This window comes from Opisthorchis viverrini, assembly GCF_000715545.1.
Source record: "Opisthorchis viverrini unplaced genomic scaffold opera_v5_291, whole genome shotgun sequence".
Lineage (NCBI taxonomy): Eukaryota > Metazoa > Platyhelminthes > Trematoda > Opisthorchiida > Opisthorchiidae > Opisthorchis > Opisthorchis viverrini.
In genome coordinates this window covers 281,181-298,448 of record NW_008751949.1, presented here as the reverse complement: position 1 = coordinate 298,448, position 17,268 = coordinate 281,181, and the positions used below count along the sequence as shown (strand labels likewise).

At 45.0% G+C, this 17,268-nt stretch overlaps 1 protein-coding gene across 1 annotated transcript; it reads right to left on the bottom strand.

The window, feature by feature from the left end:
- Positions 1–2,876: 2,876 nt before the first annotated feature.
- On the bottom strand, positions 2,877–13,589 carry T265_14912 (hypothetical protein; the record flags this gene model as incomplete). The annotated part of the gene is made up of 6 exons (XM_009175780.1): positions 2,877–3,018; positions 3,053–3,276; positions 10,834–10,994; positions 11,578–11,667; positions 13,029–13,182; positions 13,581–13,589. Coding segments are annotated over 6 exons (780 nt in total), but the record flags the coding sequence as incomplete, so codon positions are not given.
- Between the last annotated feature and the right edge of the window lie 3,679 nt (positions 13,590–17,268).

Below are 17,268 nucleotides of genomic sequence, written 5' to 3'. Positions count from 1 at the left end.
TAGACAGGAGCAGTCGAAATGCTGAGGTTGATTTCGAACCACGGACCTTCCGGTCAGTAAATTCGCACTCTTACCACTGAGCTATTTTGAGCTCAGTTAGTTAGTTAACATATTGTTACTTGGTGCAGTGCCTCAACGGACGTATACTTATCACTACCGCCATCCATAATGGTCACTGGATCCCCGTATATCCACAGCTGTGTTTCACCACTCGATACTAGCAAGCTAAACTCTTTCAGATACAGAAATCCCTCCTTTAAAAGGTCACTTGCTGTGGTCAACCTGTGACAATTAACACTTCATAAGTATTCGAAATGCCATGTGCTTTATTAAATTTTTCTTTAATGACAGCGCTACTCATATATGTTCACAGCGGGAAGCTTTCTTTCGTACTGGAAAGGACACCGAACTACTCATTGCAGACGGTCTTGACAACTCTCACTTCTGTTTCTGTGTGCTCGAAGTTCCAGCACTGTACTAACTGAGTGATTGGGTAATTCTGGTGTCGCGATTGGTACTGGGCGAGCTACGTCGAGATTGCTAAAAAGGCGTATTATGTAGGGAATAGGCAGCTGCAAAGGCAACTGGTGAACTAATCGATTAAACTTATGAGGTGTTTATCTGACAGTTACAATTGCAGTACATCGGAACGTGTATTCTCGTTACCAGGTTGCTCCATTAATAATTTTTCTTAAAATGAAAGCGTTGCACAAAGGCCGCCTCACTTCCAGTTCAAGGGACCGGGACAGGCTTCAGTACTGCTTACGTCGATGAAATCTCTGGACGGCCCGTCGCCAGTTTTGCCCTTATCAGGACTCCGCAGGTAACCCCAGCCACCGAATTATGGGCATGCATCGAATACCAGTTTATACTTATGGTGAGATGGATAGTCGCTTGCAAATTAAGTTAGTGTGGAGGGGGGAGTCTGCTGAAATTCACCTGAAACCCCCCTTTCTGATGTTCTCTGATAATAGTGTCCTGTAAAAAGGTTGTCTCATGTTTCGGCTGAAACAATACTCTACTGCTTTTTAGTACTAATGATAAGGATGGCTGTTCAAAGTTTTCATCGGCCATATGAATAGTGTTGAAGGCGCACTCCATTTGTTTGCTTGATCCGGGGTGATCCCTTTCTACGGAATTCTGTGACTAACATTCTTTTAGAGTATAAGGTTCTTAGTCATAAAGGAAACTACTCACAAGGTTGTTGAAAACTCTTCGATAGCCCACGACCGGTTTCGCCCTTCTTGGGACTCATCAGGTAGACACAGTCCCCGAGTCTCCGTCAACCTGTCGTGGGTTGTCAGCAACCTTGTGAGTAGTTTCCTTTATGAAAGTATACTGCGATATCTCGAATATCGTGCCAACTGAATCATGAAGCGGCCTGTGTGCAGCACATTCAGTTGTAGAATATCATAAACGAGAGATTCAGTTGAGTCTCTTGTGAAAACCAAATTGATTTGCAAATGAATGTATTTCTCGAAAACAGTCCAATTTCGGTTCAAGTAGAACATAAAGAAGATTATTAGTCATTAAAAACGGTTTCCCCTTTTACCTTTCACAATGAGATGCAGGTCTCTTGTTTCGAGTGTTGGTCGGGGGTTTAGGGAAGGGCTTATTGATCTGTGCTATCCGTTTTAGTAAAATGTGCCACTCCTTTATTTCGCCGAAATTCTGTGTATTTACTGGCATACTGACGGGTTGTAAAGACGTTCTGTGGTATGTTACTGAATTTCCACAAACTCTACTAACCACTGCGTTTTTGAACTGGAGGTTGTTTGAGTGCACTGAATGCGGTTCTACTGTTAGGGAGTTTGGTGACTCACTCACGCAGTGACACGTTTTACCTATGTAATTTGAAGCTGCCTGGAGGTTGACTGAGTGAGCACAGGTCCATCTTCCGTCGAGATCACTTTTCTATGTTGGATATTTTTTCAAGCCCGAATTCTACTTTAGGAGATTGGTATCTGCGTAATTCAAGCAGTCAGTACTGCTTCGGAGTCACATTCATTCACATAATCCCACTGTAAAGCTCAAGCTGGTACTAAGCAGCAACGGACCCATGTAGAGAAGACTACCAAATCTGAAAAAAGATGCTATCTAGCCATGAGAGAAGTTTTTGGGATCCATTTTGACAAACACTACCAACCCTAATTCTTCAGCGACAACTTCTCAGCAAGAATGCCTCTCTCAGTTCATCTTGCCAGTACTTTTGTTTAACGGATCTCTTAATTGGGTATATTCTCCCGCACCTTTAACGGAAACCCGTACTCCCAAAAACCTGAATCGTTTGGGACCATTCGAGCGCGAGTGTGTTAGTTGACGGAATACACTACTCAGAGGGTTGCTGAAAACTCTTTGACAGCTCACAATCTGTCTTTAGAATATTTCGACGAATTCGGGAAAACCCAGTTGAGTGACGCGCAAAATCACAAGCCAGGAATTGTGGATTCTTGAGATTTATCGGAAGATGCGGTACTACTTGTATAAAATACGTAATAAAAGGGGTACAAACCTCAAATTGTGGGGGTTCCGTCTAAACTGTTGCACAAAGTACTGCGAGTTCAAAGAAAGTCCGAAGAAGATGGCTAATCGATCTTCGTTTGCGACACACGCCTGGACGCAAAATGGTCAAAAAGCACGCGTAAAAGATGGTTGACCAACTTGGTTCGACAAGTCAAGGGTTAAAAGTTCATGAGGGCTTACAAATGTTGGTTCGGTCAATGAGGTAGACGCAGTAAACAGCAGCAGACAAGGGAAGAGTTTGACCGGGGGAAAGGAAGTACACTGTCCTTATGGCAAACTCGACCCACTAAATGGTTTTTAAACAAACGTCCTAAACTTTCCATGTTCAGTAACTCCTTTATCAATTGCTACCTCAAAAGTGACCGGTCGATTTCGATATGAAAGTTAAGCGGTAGCTCATGACATAAACCGCAATGACCATCGCCGCTTTCGCTGTCTGCAACCACAGAAGCTGTATTGTGCTGGATCCTTCCTTTCGACGAACATTCAACTGCACTGGACTATTTCAGGGGTACGGATTTTTTTTTACCGTTTCACTGTTTCCTTGGAGAAGCAGACCTCCCAAGATGGGGTATCACAGCTGAAATGTGATTTATCCTGATTTATCCCATCGAAAAGAGCGTTTGATGAACACGCCTCAACTTGCCAAATTTGGCGGTTTTTTCTACTGGAATTGAGTTGATTGATAAACTGGCTTTGGGGTCCCATTCGTTGGAACAGTTCACAAGTGAAATACCGATTGGGGCAATATAGCTGAAAGATAGAATGAAACAACAACTCGATACTTCCCGAGTTTCGCTTATTCACCATTGGTGCTGTTTAGCTGTTCTTAGTTGAGAAACCCAACGGGGTTGAGAAACATTGCACAAATTCACCATGTTATGATGAGTAACGGATAAGTAAAGACGTTGAATACTTGGGACATTCTTTCAAGAGCGATGGAAAGTCCCTGAGGTTAGCAGATACACGGTAGTACTGGATATACAGGTGAGACCACATTAGATGCTGTTCGGTTCCCTCCTCGACGAAACAACCCAGTTGGGCAGACATTTTCCAGTTGCCCATAAAATGCTGTATGTTGACTGAGATGACGCTGTAGGATAGGCTGAATGCGATAGAACAGACGCATGTCCCATACATACAGACGAAAACAGGCAACCGGGGAGTTGAACAACAAGGAATATTTTTGCAAACTCCCTAAGAGAATGGTCCCTCTTCGAAGAGTTTTCTCTTAGGGGTGGCGATGTATCACGGTCCTTTGATGGTCCCTTTGTTAGGCTAACTCTATTTGTGACCTATCCAAATCGGTTCATAAATATGGGCCTTCTTTTGAGTAACGCGCCATCGATCGACGGATTCTTTCACAATGTGTGAGTGGAGTTCACCGCCACCATACTCAGGCTGTCTGTCTCCCGTAATCGATTTTTGGTTTAATTGCATAAAGTCAGCCCAAATTATAGCGCTAATCACACGTTCTACGTAGTCAAAATCACTAGCACAAGCTTCAGGAGAGCAATAAAGATAGAAGCTATAAACTAGACAAAGCACACCGCCACCATACTCAGGCTGTCTGTCTCCCGTAATCGATTTTTGGTTTAATTGCATAAAGTCAGCCCAAATTATAGCGCTAATCACACGTTCTACGTAGTCAAAATCACTAGCACAAGCTTCAGGAGAGCAATAAAGATAGAAGCTATGAACTAGACAAAGCACTACTCATACGGTTGCTGAAAACTCGCTGAAAGCCCACGACCGATTTCGCCATTCTTGGGGCCTACATTTTATGGGAAGAACGTAGCGCTGCTTCTGAAGCAGAAACAGGTCAGTCATATAGTTGTCATCCGGTCATTTCAAGATCTATTACTTATCCTCAATTCTTATATGAAATTGTAGATCTGTTTTGTATAGAGCCACAAAACATGTACACTGATTCCACTGGAGTGAACATGTGACGAATGACTGGACTTCCTGGCTCCTCTTACGGCGCAGTTTCCCTTTGAGGTTGATAGAAAACTTTTTCGATTGAGGTTCCTCTTCGGATATGTTTCTGTTAAAACGCATCCCTTAAGCTGTCACGAAGCCAACCAGAGTTATAACAAGCACTTTGAGTTTCATTTTTGTCTTAGTAGAATATCTCATGTACCAATTTTGCACGCACGCCATGTAGGAGGTCACAATCGATCGTAAATTTCGGTTATCTTTCGGAACTGCTTGTAGTTATCATTTTTTTCAACTGAACACCACTTAAGAGTCCTTTTTGGTCTTTTAGCATCAGCAACCTCATCCACTCGCTCCCATTCATTTAGTTCCGGTCCTCGTTATTTTCTGATGTCATTTCTCATTTCTCCCCAATAGTTTATTTCAATCTTCGTAATGCACTACTCGTACGGTTGCTGAAAATGCAAAAAATCCTAATCAGTTTGCAAATGAGTGTAGTTCGCTAGTTTGCTTTAATGTTTTTTCATGCTCCGATTGTACTACTGAAGACATCGATTGGCTATCACAAAACGACCGTATCTCTGCTGACCAGATCAACCAATTTGAAACAAGTACGTTTATCATGTCGGGTGCAGGGAAGCGTTTGGTTTGCGCACTAAATCAACTTGCGCGTTACGGCAGACGGCGACTGCTGTATATTATGAAACGGGATCCAGACTATCGCAATGCATATGAATGCATGTTCGTGGTAAAATAAATTAACGCTCATTATGTCAGACATTTCTAGTTGCGAAAAAAAGCCTGTAGTTTCCCTGGGTGTTATCAGCTGTTGTAGTTTAACTAGGATTCTCGTGGTCCTTACGTTACACGAAGACATTGAAAGTTAGCAGTACGTGGTAGAAGGAATTTGTTTTTTCCTATTCATAATTCACTCTGGACCACTATGACGTGACCAATCGGTATCGCGAGCCGAATGGTGTTCAATCTGTCGAGTTAGATGAACTGAACTGAACTGTCGTCAACATTTTTGTACACATTTGTACTTCAAGCCCGTGAAAATAACAGGCCTCTATCGGCTGTGACCGCTAATGCACTGCTGCATTATCCGACGGAACCGCACCCACCGACTTGGAAACTGACGCACTCGGTTGCAGCGGGACCGAAGCAAAACACATGAATTAACAGTACTTAACGGGTAAGGTCAAGTGCGAACACGATTGGTGTGAGCCCGATGTCACGCCCTAAGAACGCAGCGACATAAGAACGGCGCTCAGTATTCGCACAATGGGATGGAATCGGGCAGTTGAACGAGGGTACTCAGTCCAAACTTTGAAGCCCCATTTAGGCATCCCGGGGTCCCAATGGTGCTTGGAAATTATCCGAAATGACTTTTTAGCCAGAGGCACGGTTGCTTCGGTGAACAATGAAATTTGGTGAGATGCAAAAATATGAACGTAGATTAGAACGGTTTTTGGTTTGAGCACATATACAACAAAATGCAACATTTTGGCGTACAAAGTTTTACTCCATTTGTAAGGGTTTTGCAACTGAGAGCATTGTGCGGATAATGGGCACCCACAAAAACAGATATGTCACGGTTCGGGCTAAGAGGCCGCCAAACTATCGGCTTGATCGGTACCCGACTGGTTGGTTGCCATCACAAGCTGGCGCGCTATGAACTTGAGCTGAGTTTGTGGGTAGTGTTTGTATGTTCTTCTGGTAGCAATGCCACTGAATTGATCAGATTCCAAACATGTCATGTAGGTATTGCCACTCGAGTGTCCCTTCGGTTGTGGGCCGCAAACCAAGAGAAACCCGTTCATACCGACGCCACTCTTCCCTAGAGACCATGACTGTATTTTACGAAGAAAATCCGTCTAGTGCTTGTCCCAAGACCAGTTTTCGAATAAATTTCCGTCCCCCCTCTAAGCAGCCATACCCGCTGTACGGAGGGTATACTTAGAAATGCTTTCCAACCTAGATGACCCGGCCGTTCTCTTCTTGCAAGTACATCTAACCTGCACGATGCAAGGCCGAACAATTTCGATTCTTTCTTGGAAGTACACTCATATTTCTACTAAGTGCTAAACAACCTTTTACTAATAACCATAGCTATACAAGTAAAGGCTGGGTGCAAGCTGGAGAAAGCAGCATGCCTATGGGTTGGAGCTATTTCGACCACTTTTTTTGCCTTTTTAACCTTTCGTAATCAACAGAAAGGTTAGAGATAATGGATTTTATTCTCCGTTGGTATTCCAGGCTGCATGAAAATTCGTTTTTACCGTCGTCCGATGGGGAAACACTGAAAGTTCAGGGAATCCCAGTTTTTTTTTCGGTCGAAAGGATCTACGCAGATAGTTCATAATACTAAATGAAAGGCTCAGATGAGTCACACGTTAACACAGTCTCATAGTACAAATGAGTTTTTATCCCCTTACTTGCCCAGTTCTTGGAACTTTGGGGACTCCACCTGTATGATGGACTTCGAAAAAGTTCACCCGATAGTGGACTTCTGAACGCAGTTCTACTGCTAGCGGAATACACTCATTTGCATGTGAATTTAGTTGTGACGGAGACTCGTTGCCGTTTTCAAGACACCGTCCTCTAAAGTTCGCTTATGGCTTTTCCTGTCTTAGACAGTTCAACAGAAGCTTCTTTGTACTGTCCTCTGGAGTTCGCTTATGGTTTTTCCTGTTTATATTGCTGAAATGATAACTTGAGTATGGTTCATAATGAGTACACCTTCGCACAGCAGCCGGGAACACTCATGCTTTTTGTTCGGATCGATAGCACAGCAGTGGTTCATTATGCATCCAACCGGCTCTCCTTCGGTTGCACATAAACTATACCTGAGAAGCAATCACGTGACATTGTGATTGTCGATCAAAACTACCAGCACAAGCGTGTATGTGTACACGGTGCGTGCCGAACCGCAGCTGTTAGCGGCAGTGGTGCGCTTGGTTGCACAATAGCTCCGGCATTTTCTCGTCATTCTTTACTCTCACACATTTGACGCACACACACACACTCATGTGCGCAAATGGGCGGACCATCGTGTCCGGCAAAGCGCGTTCTGACACGACCAGTCACTGTGGGGTCGATGCGCTGTCGATGAAGCTTGGTGTCATTAACATACGGGTCTATGCATGCATGATGCATTTACGACAGAAGGAAGAATAATTCACTAGTGGCGTGAAACTGCATTCTGATAAGTGTCCCGTGAGCAGGTAGGTGACCGCGTGATGTGACTTGTATGTATGGAGGACCATCGATACTATATTCTGCCGAAGTAAAAGCTAATCACACTGCCGTTCAGTTGCTGACGGCCGAACGGTATCGACCTGAACTGCCAGGAGGAGGTCACGGGTTCGAATTCACGTGTGAGACACGTACTGCAATGATTCTCGACAAGGAAGAAACAGCTGTACAAGGCTTCTCGTCTTTTTGGCGTAGGTTAACTTCACGTACAGGATACAATCCCGATTTAAACTCCGAACCTGGTAGACATGATCTAACCGGCCTTTTTGTTTCAGTTATCTGAAATAGTATAGCTTTATTGTGAGGCATATATATATCCGTGATTCATGGAATTATCCCACGTAAGGTCACCAAATGGAAGACTGGACCCTCAAATGAGTTTTCGCAATGCCGGAAAATTACCTCGGTTTCCTTGTCGCCACAATGAAACTAAGAAAACACGGAAACGTATCTACGAGACTAGTAGTAAACTCAGTGACAAAACGATGGGTTATTTGCTCTGTTTTACCATTACAAAATAAACTACATTTTGCGGATAGGCAATTTCTTCCATAGGTGATCTTTAGGTATAGTTCGCTGGTCCGCCTCAATAATGGAGTGTTGGGGGGTGGAGAATACCTCGTGTGCAGACTGTGATAACCAACCCCACCATCGTTGCTGTTGCTTGACCGAACCTTCGAAAGTTTTGTGTGTTCCCCTAAGATTCCACACTCCATCAGGCTCTCTATTGATTACGGTCTGTTAGCATGCGTCCTGAGTGCTCTTCACTGGCTCAGGGTAGATTCTGTAACCAGATATGAAAGAATCTCCCAACATCAGTTTTTCACCATCGGAATGCGCATTACAGCAGCCAGCGGGAAAATCACGGCTGATCGCACCAGAAGGCGAAGTTGGGTTTCAAGAAAAGTGGAGTGTGTTGATGCGCAAAGTGGACTTACGTGTCCCTAAGTATGATTTCCATGACAAGAGGTCACTCAGAGCGTTTTGCCAAATCACTTAGCCAACAAGCAGTGTTCAGATCCTGCAATTTCACTCATGCCCGCGAATTTCTTCTTCGCGGTTCTGGACCAAAGTTCATTCTGTATGCGTTGGGTTGGTTTTCGAGGCAGATTACGATAATCACATGATTCGTGTATCGTGTCGACTCTCCGGTGGAGCGAAGCCACAGGCTTATCTTTCGTAGACAAAAAGTAGTCAAAAACTCCGTTTTCAAAGTGACTCCCTGCCATCTTGAAAAGATCGCTTCCAAAATGACCACCGTTGCATTTTTCCAGGAAACTCTTACTCGTGGCTTCACTTTGCCATTCTGCTCGTCTGAATGAACCTCATCTGGCACCATCTGTAACACAAACATAAAGAAGCAGGACTTGGAAATGTTTCACTGGTTCCCTCTTCCAGTCATCTGAAACTGACTGCCCAATTCCGTGACCCAAAAGTGATCTAAGGTTACCGTCAGCGTTCCATGTTTTCCTCGCTGGATGCAATTCCACAAAAGTATGTACTAACGGAGACAATCGCTTAGAATAAACTTTCACAGAGGAACGATTTGAATCATTCGTTTTTTCGAAGAAACTCATGTGAACTACCACACGTGTATTTGGCTTTTGGCCTCCGCCAATTCATTTGTCAAATGAGACAAAAAAAACAGCTCCTCATTTTCAGAAAGGAAACTACTCACAAGGTTGCTGGAAACTCTTCGAAGAGTAGGCCAAGCAGACGTCTCCCCTCCTGGCTACGATACCACATACTACCGCCATTTTTGCAGTTCAGATGTTCATCCGAATTTCCGCCAGTCAGGGAGAACAGTCCAAAGGTCTTCACTAGCCTTACAAGGAATGTACCAGCAGGGACGTCACTTCAACACTCGCTAGAAAGGCCCTCTCCCCCTGTTGGGGGAGGTGCATGTATTCTATCGAGTTCACGCCAAAAAGCGAGAGTACTGAACTTGAGTTTTCCTCTTCTTAGACTGCAAGCTGGACGTCCCCTTGGGCAGTCACAGATCGCATCACAGGTTGACCAAGCTGCCTGTCGGGGATTTGCAGTCAGTTGGCGCCTCAACTGAATTACCAGTTGGTCCCCCCAACTGAAGTATGGGGCTTCATCTGGGAAGCATATTCGGTTGATGAACACCGTAAGCGAGAGAACCCTTGGATTCTTCTAAAAGGCGCACAAAGTCTTTTTACCTGTAACGACAATGGTTCCTCGGGTGCAATCTTTATCACTGTATGGAATTTTCACAGCACAGCATTGCTTCCAGGCTGCACGGAAAGTATTCCTCAGCGTTTCCCGCAGAATACTATGATCAGTAATATAATAAGAGCCAGTAAGAACCAATCAAGCGCTCAAGCTAACTGGAGAGCGCGCTTCTCTCTCTCAGTCACATCCACGGTTCGCTGATTGCTGCACTCTGAGCTGAGATAACTTGAGGTGTACCAGTCCTGGCGTTTCTTAGGGTTCTTGTAGGATCCTTGCACTAGGATGATGCATCGGCCGGAATTCCTAGATAAATTCAGAGTGGGCTTACCGCGTACCAGATACAGCTGTTTTCCTTCGAGAGTCACAGACGATATTTACAGCTTTGTGGTACGCTGATACACCCACCTTTATCCCTTGACCGACGCCTGGCCTCAACCGAGTTGTTCGTTCAGTCAACCATGTTTAAATGTCCCGTTGAGGAATGTGCTGACTGAACAACCTCTCCTTGTTTTCTTATCATACCCTTCAGTAAATTTGTTTGTATCTCAAGATCAAACACAACATTACCCCCTGTTACCAGTTATCATGAAAACAAAGCAGCGCCAACACCGATGACTCATCATGTCTGTGCAAAGAACACAACGTGGTTGAAACCTGCAACCTGGTCTGGCACACCTGTTGGGTCTGTCGGTCAGTGGTCGGATTTTGACCAATGTGGTGGAAAATATCATCTAGTCGTAGTTGGTCTCGGGATTTGTAGAATTTTCACTCAACTCACCAGTCTGAACAGCCCTCTCCTGAAGCAATTATTCTGATGAGCTCATACCCAGGAACGGTGGGATTAGTTTTGTCCTTATTGGAGCTCATCAGCAGCGCATGTCCTTAGCTGTGCCGAGATTCGAACCCCGGGTGTATGACATGCGTTGTCAATACTTCACCAGCGCAAATTGGGTGCATCTGATTCACCACTTGAAGACAGGCGAACATGCTTGAGCGATGTGACCGGTGAGTCCAACACCCTGAACAACGAGCAAGGAACTGTTCTGGCGGCTTCGATGAACTGAGCCGCCTCTCAGGGCCTCCCGACCAAGGTTTTTATAAGTGTAAAGTAGAGCAACGAGGTCACCCTCAATCAAACATCATGGAAGTTGTGGTACTGCGCGAACTACTCGTCCTAAAATCAACCCAACTGGGACAACCGGTGTTTTGAAAATTCTAGCCACATGAGTTTTGCTAGTGCTTTTGTTGTTTGGATCATCTGCACACCGAATTCGCCCGCTGATAAACAGGCCGTCACATTGGAATATCGAATGTCAAACGCACAACACTTCCCTCGCAACACTGTGATGCTATGACAGATGAAAGAATAGTTTACTTGCCTCATTCTGTGATGATACTATTGACAGAAACGTATTCGTAGCAAAAGGCGTCCTTTGCTTCGGTTGCACATAAACTATACCTGAGAAGCAATCACGTGACATTGTGATCTTCGATCAAAACTACCAGCACAAGCGTGTATGTGTACACGGTGCGTGCCGAACCGCAGCTGTTAGCGGCAGTGGTGCGCTTGGTTGCACAATAGCTCCGGCATTTTCTCGTCATTCTTTACTCTCACACATTTGACGCACACACACACACACTCATGTGCGCAAATGGGCGGACCATCGTGTCCGGCAAAGCGCGTTCTGACACGACCAGTCACTGTGGGGTCGATGCGCTGTCGATGAAGCTTGGTGTCATTAACATACGGGTCTATGCATGCATGATGCATTTACGACAGAAGGAAGAATAATTCACTAGTGGCGTGAAACTGCATTCTGATAAGTGTCCCGTGAGCAGGTAGGTGACCGCGTGATGTGACTTGTATGTATGGAGGACCATCGATACTATATTCTGCCGAAGTAAAAGCTAATCACACTGCCGTTCAGTTGCTGACGGCCGAACGGTATCGACCTGAACTGCCAGGAGGAGGTCACGGGTTCGAATTCACGTGTGAGACACGTACTGCAATGATTCTCGACAAGGAAGAAACAGCTGTACAAGGCTTCTCGTCTTTTTGGCGTAGGTTAACTTCACGTACAGGATACAATCCCGATTTAAACTCCGAACCTGGTAGACATGATCTAACCGGCCTTTTTGTTTCAGTTATCTGAAATAGTATAGCTTTATTGTGAGGCATATATATATCCGTGATTCATGGAATTATCCCACGTAAGGTCACCAAATGGAAGACTGGACCCTCAAATGAGTTTTCGCAATGCCGGAAAATTACCTCGGTTTCCTTGTCGCCACTGTGAAACTAAGAAAACACGGGAACGCACTTCCGAGACAAGTCGTAAACCCAGAGACAAAACAGCGGGTTACTCTTTGTTGTTCTGTTTTACCATTACAAACTAACCTGCATTTTGCGGGTAGGCAATTTCATCCACAGGTGATTTTTAGGTATAATTCGCTGGTCCGCCTCAATAATGGAGTGTTGGGGGGGAATGCCTCGTGTGCAGACTGTGATAACCAACCCCACCATCGTTGCTGTTGCTTGACCGAACCTTCGAAAGTTTTGTGTGTTCCCCTAAGATTCCACACTCCATCAGGCTCTCCATTGATTACGGTCTGTTAGCATGCGTCCTGAGTGCTCTTCACTGGCTCAGGGTAGATTCTGTAACCAGATATGTTTGAATCTCCTAACATCAGTTTTTCACCAACGGAACTTAACGAGGCGGAATGCACATTACAGCAGCCAGCGGGAAAATCACGGCTGATCGCAGCAGAAGGCGAAGTTGGGTTTCAAGAAAAGTGGAGTGTGTTGATGCACAAAGTGGACTTATGTGTCCCTAAGTAATGATCTTCAAACTATGATTTTCATGATAAAAAGGTCACTCAGAGCGTTTTGCCAGAATTGTGGTGATGAAAATCACCTGGCGAACAAGCAATGTTCGGCTCCTGAAATTTCACTCATCCACGCGATTTTCTTTGCGGATCTGGATCAAAGTTCACTTTGTATGGAGCAAGTAATTCTTTGGGTTGCTTGTTGAGGCAGACTACGACAATCACATGACTCGTGTACAGTGTCGACTCTCCAGTGGAGCGAAGCCACTCGCTTATCTTTCGTAGACAAAAAGTAGTCAAAAACTCCGTTTTCAAAGTGACTCCGTGCCATCTTGAAAAGATCGCTTCCAAAATGACCACCGTTGCATTTTTCCAGGAAACTCTTACTCGTGGCTTCACTTTGCCATTCTGCTCGTCTGAATGAACCTCATCTGGCACCATCTGTAACACAAACATAAAGAAGCAGGACTTGGAAATGTTTCACTGGTTCCCTCTTCCAGTCATCTGAAACTGACTGCCCAATTCCGTGACCCAAAAGTGATCTAAGGTTACCGTGTTTTCCTCGCTGGATGCAATTCCACAAAAGTATGTACTAACGGAGACAATCGCTTAGAATAAACTTTCACAGAGGAACGATTTGAATCATTCGTTTTTTCGAAGAAACTCATGTGAACTACCACACGTGTATTTGGCTTTTGGCCTCCGCCAATTCATTTGTCAAATGAGACAAAAAAAACAGCTCCTCATTTTCAGAAAGGAAACTACTCACAAGGTTGCTGGAAACTCTTCGAAGAGTAGGCCAAGCAGACGTCTCCCCTCCTGGCTACGATACCACATACTACCGCCATTTTTGCAGTTCAGATGTTCATCCGAATTTCCGCCAGTCAGGGAGAACAGTCCAAAGGTCTTCATTAGCCTTACAAGGAATGTACCAGCAGGGACGTCACTTCAACACTCGCTAGAAAGGCCCTCTCCCCCTGTTGGGGGAGGTGCATGTATTCTATCGAGTTCACGCCAAAAAGCGAGAGTACTGAACTTGAGTTTTCCTCTTCTTAGACTGCAAGCTGGACGTCCCCTTGGGCAGTCACAGATCGCTGCCTGTCGGGGATTTGCAGTCAGTTGGCGCCTCAACTGAATTACCAGTTGGTCCCCCCAACTGAAGTATGGGGCTTCATCTGGGAAGCATATTCGGTTGATGAACACCGTAAGCGAGAGAACCCTTGGATTCTTCTAAAAGGCGCACAAAGTCTTTTTACCTGTAACGACAATGGTTCCTCGGGTGCAATCTTTATCACTGTATGGAATTTTCACAGCACAGCATTGCTTCCAGGCTGCACGGAAAGTATTCCTCAGCGTTTCCCGCAGAATACTATGATCAGTAATATAATAAAAGCCAGTAAGAACCAATCAAGCGCTCAAGCTAACTGGAGAGCGCGCTTCTCTCTCTCAGTCACATCCACGGTTCGCTGATTGCTGCACTCTGAGCTGAGATAACTTGAGGTGTACCAGTCCTGGCGTTTCTTAGGGTTCTTGTAGGATCCTTGCACTAGGATGATGCATCGGCCGGAATTCCTAGATAAATTCAGAGTGGGCTTACCGCGTACCAGATACAGCTGTTTTCCTTCGAGAGTCACAGACGATATTTACAGCTTTGTGGTACGCTGATACACCCACCTTTATCCCTTGACCGACGCCTGGCCTCAACCGAGTTGTTCGTTCAGTCAACCATGTTTAAATGTCCCGTTGAGGAATGTGCTGACTGAACAACCTCTCCTTGTTTTCTTATCATACCCTTCAGTAAATTTGTTTGTATCTCAAGATCAAACACAACATTACCCCCTGTTACCAGTTATCATGAAAACAAAGCAGCGCCAACACCGATGACTCATCATGTCTGTGCAAAGAACACAACGTGGTTGAAACCTGCAACCTGGTCTGGCACACCTGTTGGGTCTGTCGGTCAGTGGTCGGATTTTGACCAATGTGGTGGAAAATATCATCTAGTCGTAGTTGGTCTCGGGATTTGTAGAATTTTCACTCAACTCACCAGTCTGAACAGCCCTCTCCTGAAGCAATTATTCTGATGAGCTCATACCCAGGAACGGTGGGATTAGTTTTGTCCTTATTGGAGCTCATCAGCAGCGCATGTCCTTAGCTGTGCCGAGATTCGGACCCCGGGTGTATGACATGCGTTGTCAATACTTCACCAGCGCAAATTGGGTGCATCTGATTCACCACTTGAAGACAGGCGAACATGCTTGAGCGATGTGACCGGTGAGTCCAACACCCTGAACAACGAGCAAGGAACTGTTCTGGCGGCTTCGATGAACTGAGCCGCCTCTCAGGGCCTCCCGACCAAGGTTTTTATAAGTGTAAAGTAGAGCAACGAGGTCACCCTCAATCAAACATCATGGAAGTTGTGGTACTGCGCGAACTACTCGTCCTAAAATCAACCCAACTGGGACAACCGGTGTTTTGAAAATTCTAGCCACATGAGTTTTGCTAGTGCTTTTGTTGTTTGGATCATCTGCACACCGAATTCGCCCGCTGATAAACAGGCCGTCACATTGGAATATCGAATGTCAAACGCACAACACTTCCCTCGCAACACTGTGATGCTATGACAGATGAAAGAATAGTTTACTTGCCTCATCCGGTGATGATACTATTGACAGAAACGTATTCGTAGCAAAAGGCGTCCTTTGCTCCATATCTTGTCGTGAACTTTTGATACGTTTTCAATACAAAAGTGGCTAGCGCTAATTTAAATTTCACAGTGAATATCGATCGGCATAGTTGAGTCACCCCTAAAAATCTTTAGCGGTAAGCCTAACGTGATTGGAAAGGAAAACGGGGAGTTGCGTCATCTTTTGGCATTCACAGGCATCTCCAAAATCATTCCACTACACCAGTGTCATCGAAGGTTGCATCGCTTGACGAAAGTCAGATGGTTTGCCTGTCGTGGTATGCCTTTGAGGTAGGGTTGGGGTGTATCTGGAATAATTCGATAACATCATTGTTTGCGTAATGCCACGACCCAACAACATCCGGTCGCCCGTCAGGCAATTAGGTCTGTTGCTTGACCTTGAAGCTTACGTATCAAAGTACAGAACCGGGCTTGGAAACCTAACAAGAAAAAATAGACTGATGCACTCATCTACGTACCAATTTAGTTTTGACAGGAGACCCACTTGGAACCCAGCTGAATCTCTCGTTCATTAGGTTATTCCTCAACCGGCTGCCTCATGTTTCAGTCGCTACGATGTTCGAGATATCGTGCTACATTTTATAGGCGTAATACACTACCCACAAGGTTGCTGAAAAATCTTCGACAACACAAGACCGGTTTTGCCTATCTTGGGGCTCATCAAATAGGCACATTCCCCGCGTTTCTGTCATTTAAATTTAAATTCCACTTTGAGGTAAAGAAAAAAAGGTTTTTGTCCCCTGGCCATCAGTTTTGCGGTACATTCCGTGTTCGGTGACGGTTGAGAAAAACCTACTTTCTGGACTTACTCACCATTGCTCTGTCCTTGTATGCCGAATTTGCCCAGTGTAAAGGAGAAAAGGATACGATACATTTCTTGGCTTGCCTAGGGCAAACGAAGACAGCTCGTTTGATAATTTTTCAAAAGCTTTCATAACAAGGCCCGGTCTTTCAACAGTACCGTCTGATATTCCAATTATCGCGCACAGGCGTTGAGGGGTGGTGATCAACGCACTGAAGAAGAGTGGCTGACGTTCGTAGTTCGCTTGAATGATACCTGAATCACTCAGCCTAATCTAATCAACCTGTACGCAGCTGTGGATTATGTTCCGAAGTAATATCCATTAGACTAACGGTTGACTGGTTCAGTTTCCACACTATATTCCCGGTTCTGCCCGTCAGAACGAAGGGGGCGGAGTTCGCTGCTGGTTGGGGCGTGCTGTTCGGATTTGGTGCGATTCGCCTGTTCTTGTTATTCCGTTGTTGCGCGTGTTTATGTATTCCAAGAAAGCCATGGGGCGAAAACAAATAGTATTTTTTCGTGAACAGGAACGATGAACGAAAGTATACCCTACTGGCCAAAATTGCGCACATAGGACGTCAACCGATGGAATGCATGTACTGATGTGTCCCATGCTTATGCAGAGTTTTGAAATGAAAACGCCATTGAAACCACGGTTTTCTTCCTTATACAAGTCTAGAGATTTTGTCACCTAAAACAACTATTCACGGGCTTTGTGGACGGTTTTGGTTTCGTACAAGTTCTGAAGATATCACATTAGGTGCGAAGTGCCGTGAAGGTCAGTCCAAACATATAATGTCAACGACAGACAGCTGTGGGGAATACCTATAACCTATACCTATACTTAGTAAGTAATTTGTGAGGCAGCTAGGTACCGGAAGGGTGCTACAGCTGAACGCTTTATCTTTATAACCTATACCTATACCTAGTAAGTTAATTTGTGAGCATACAGGATCGCACTTTTCTGTGAGTTACTCAAACTGCTGATCAGCCGCTCGTAGCTGAGTGACTAAATGTC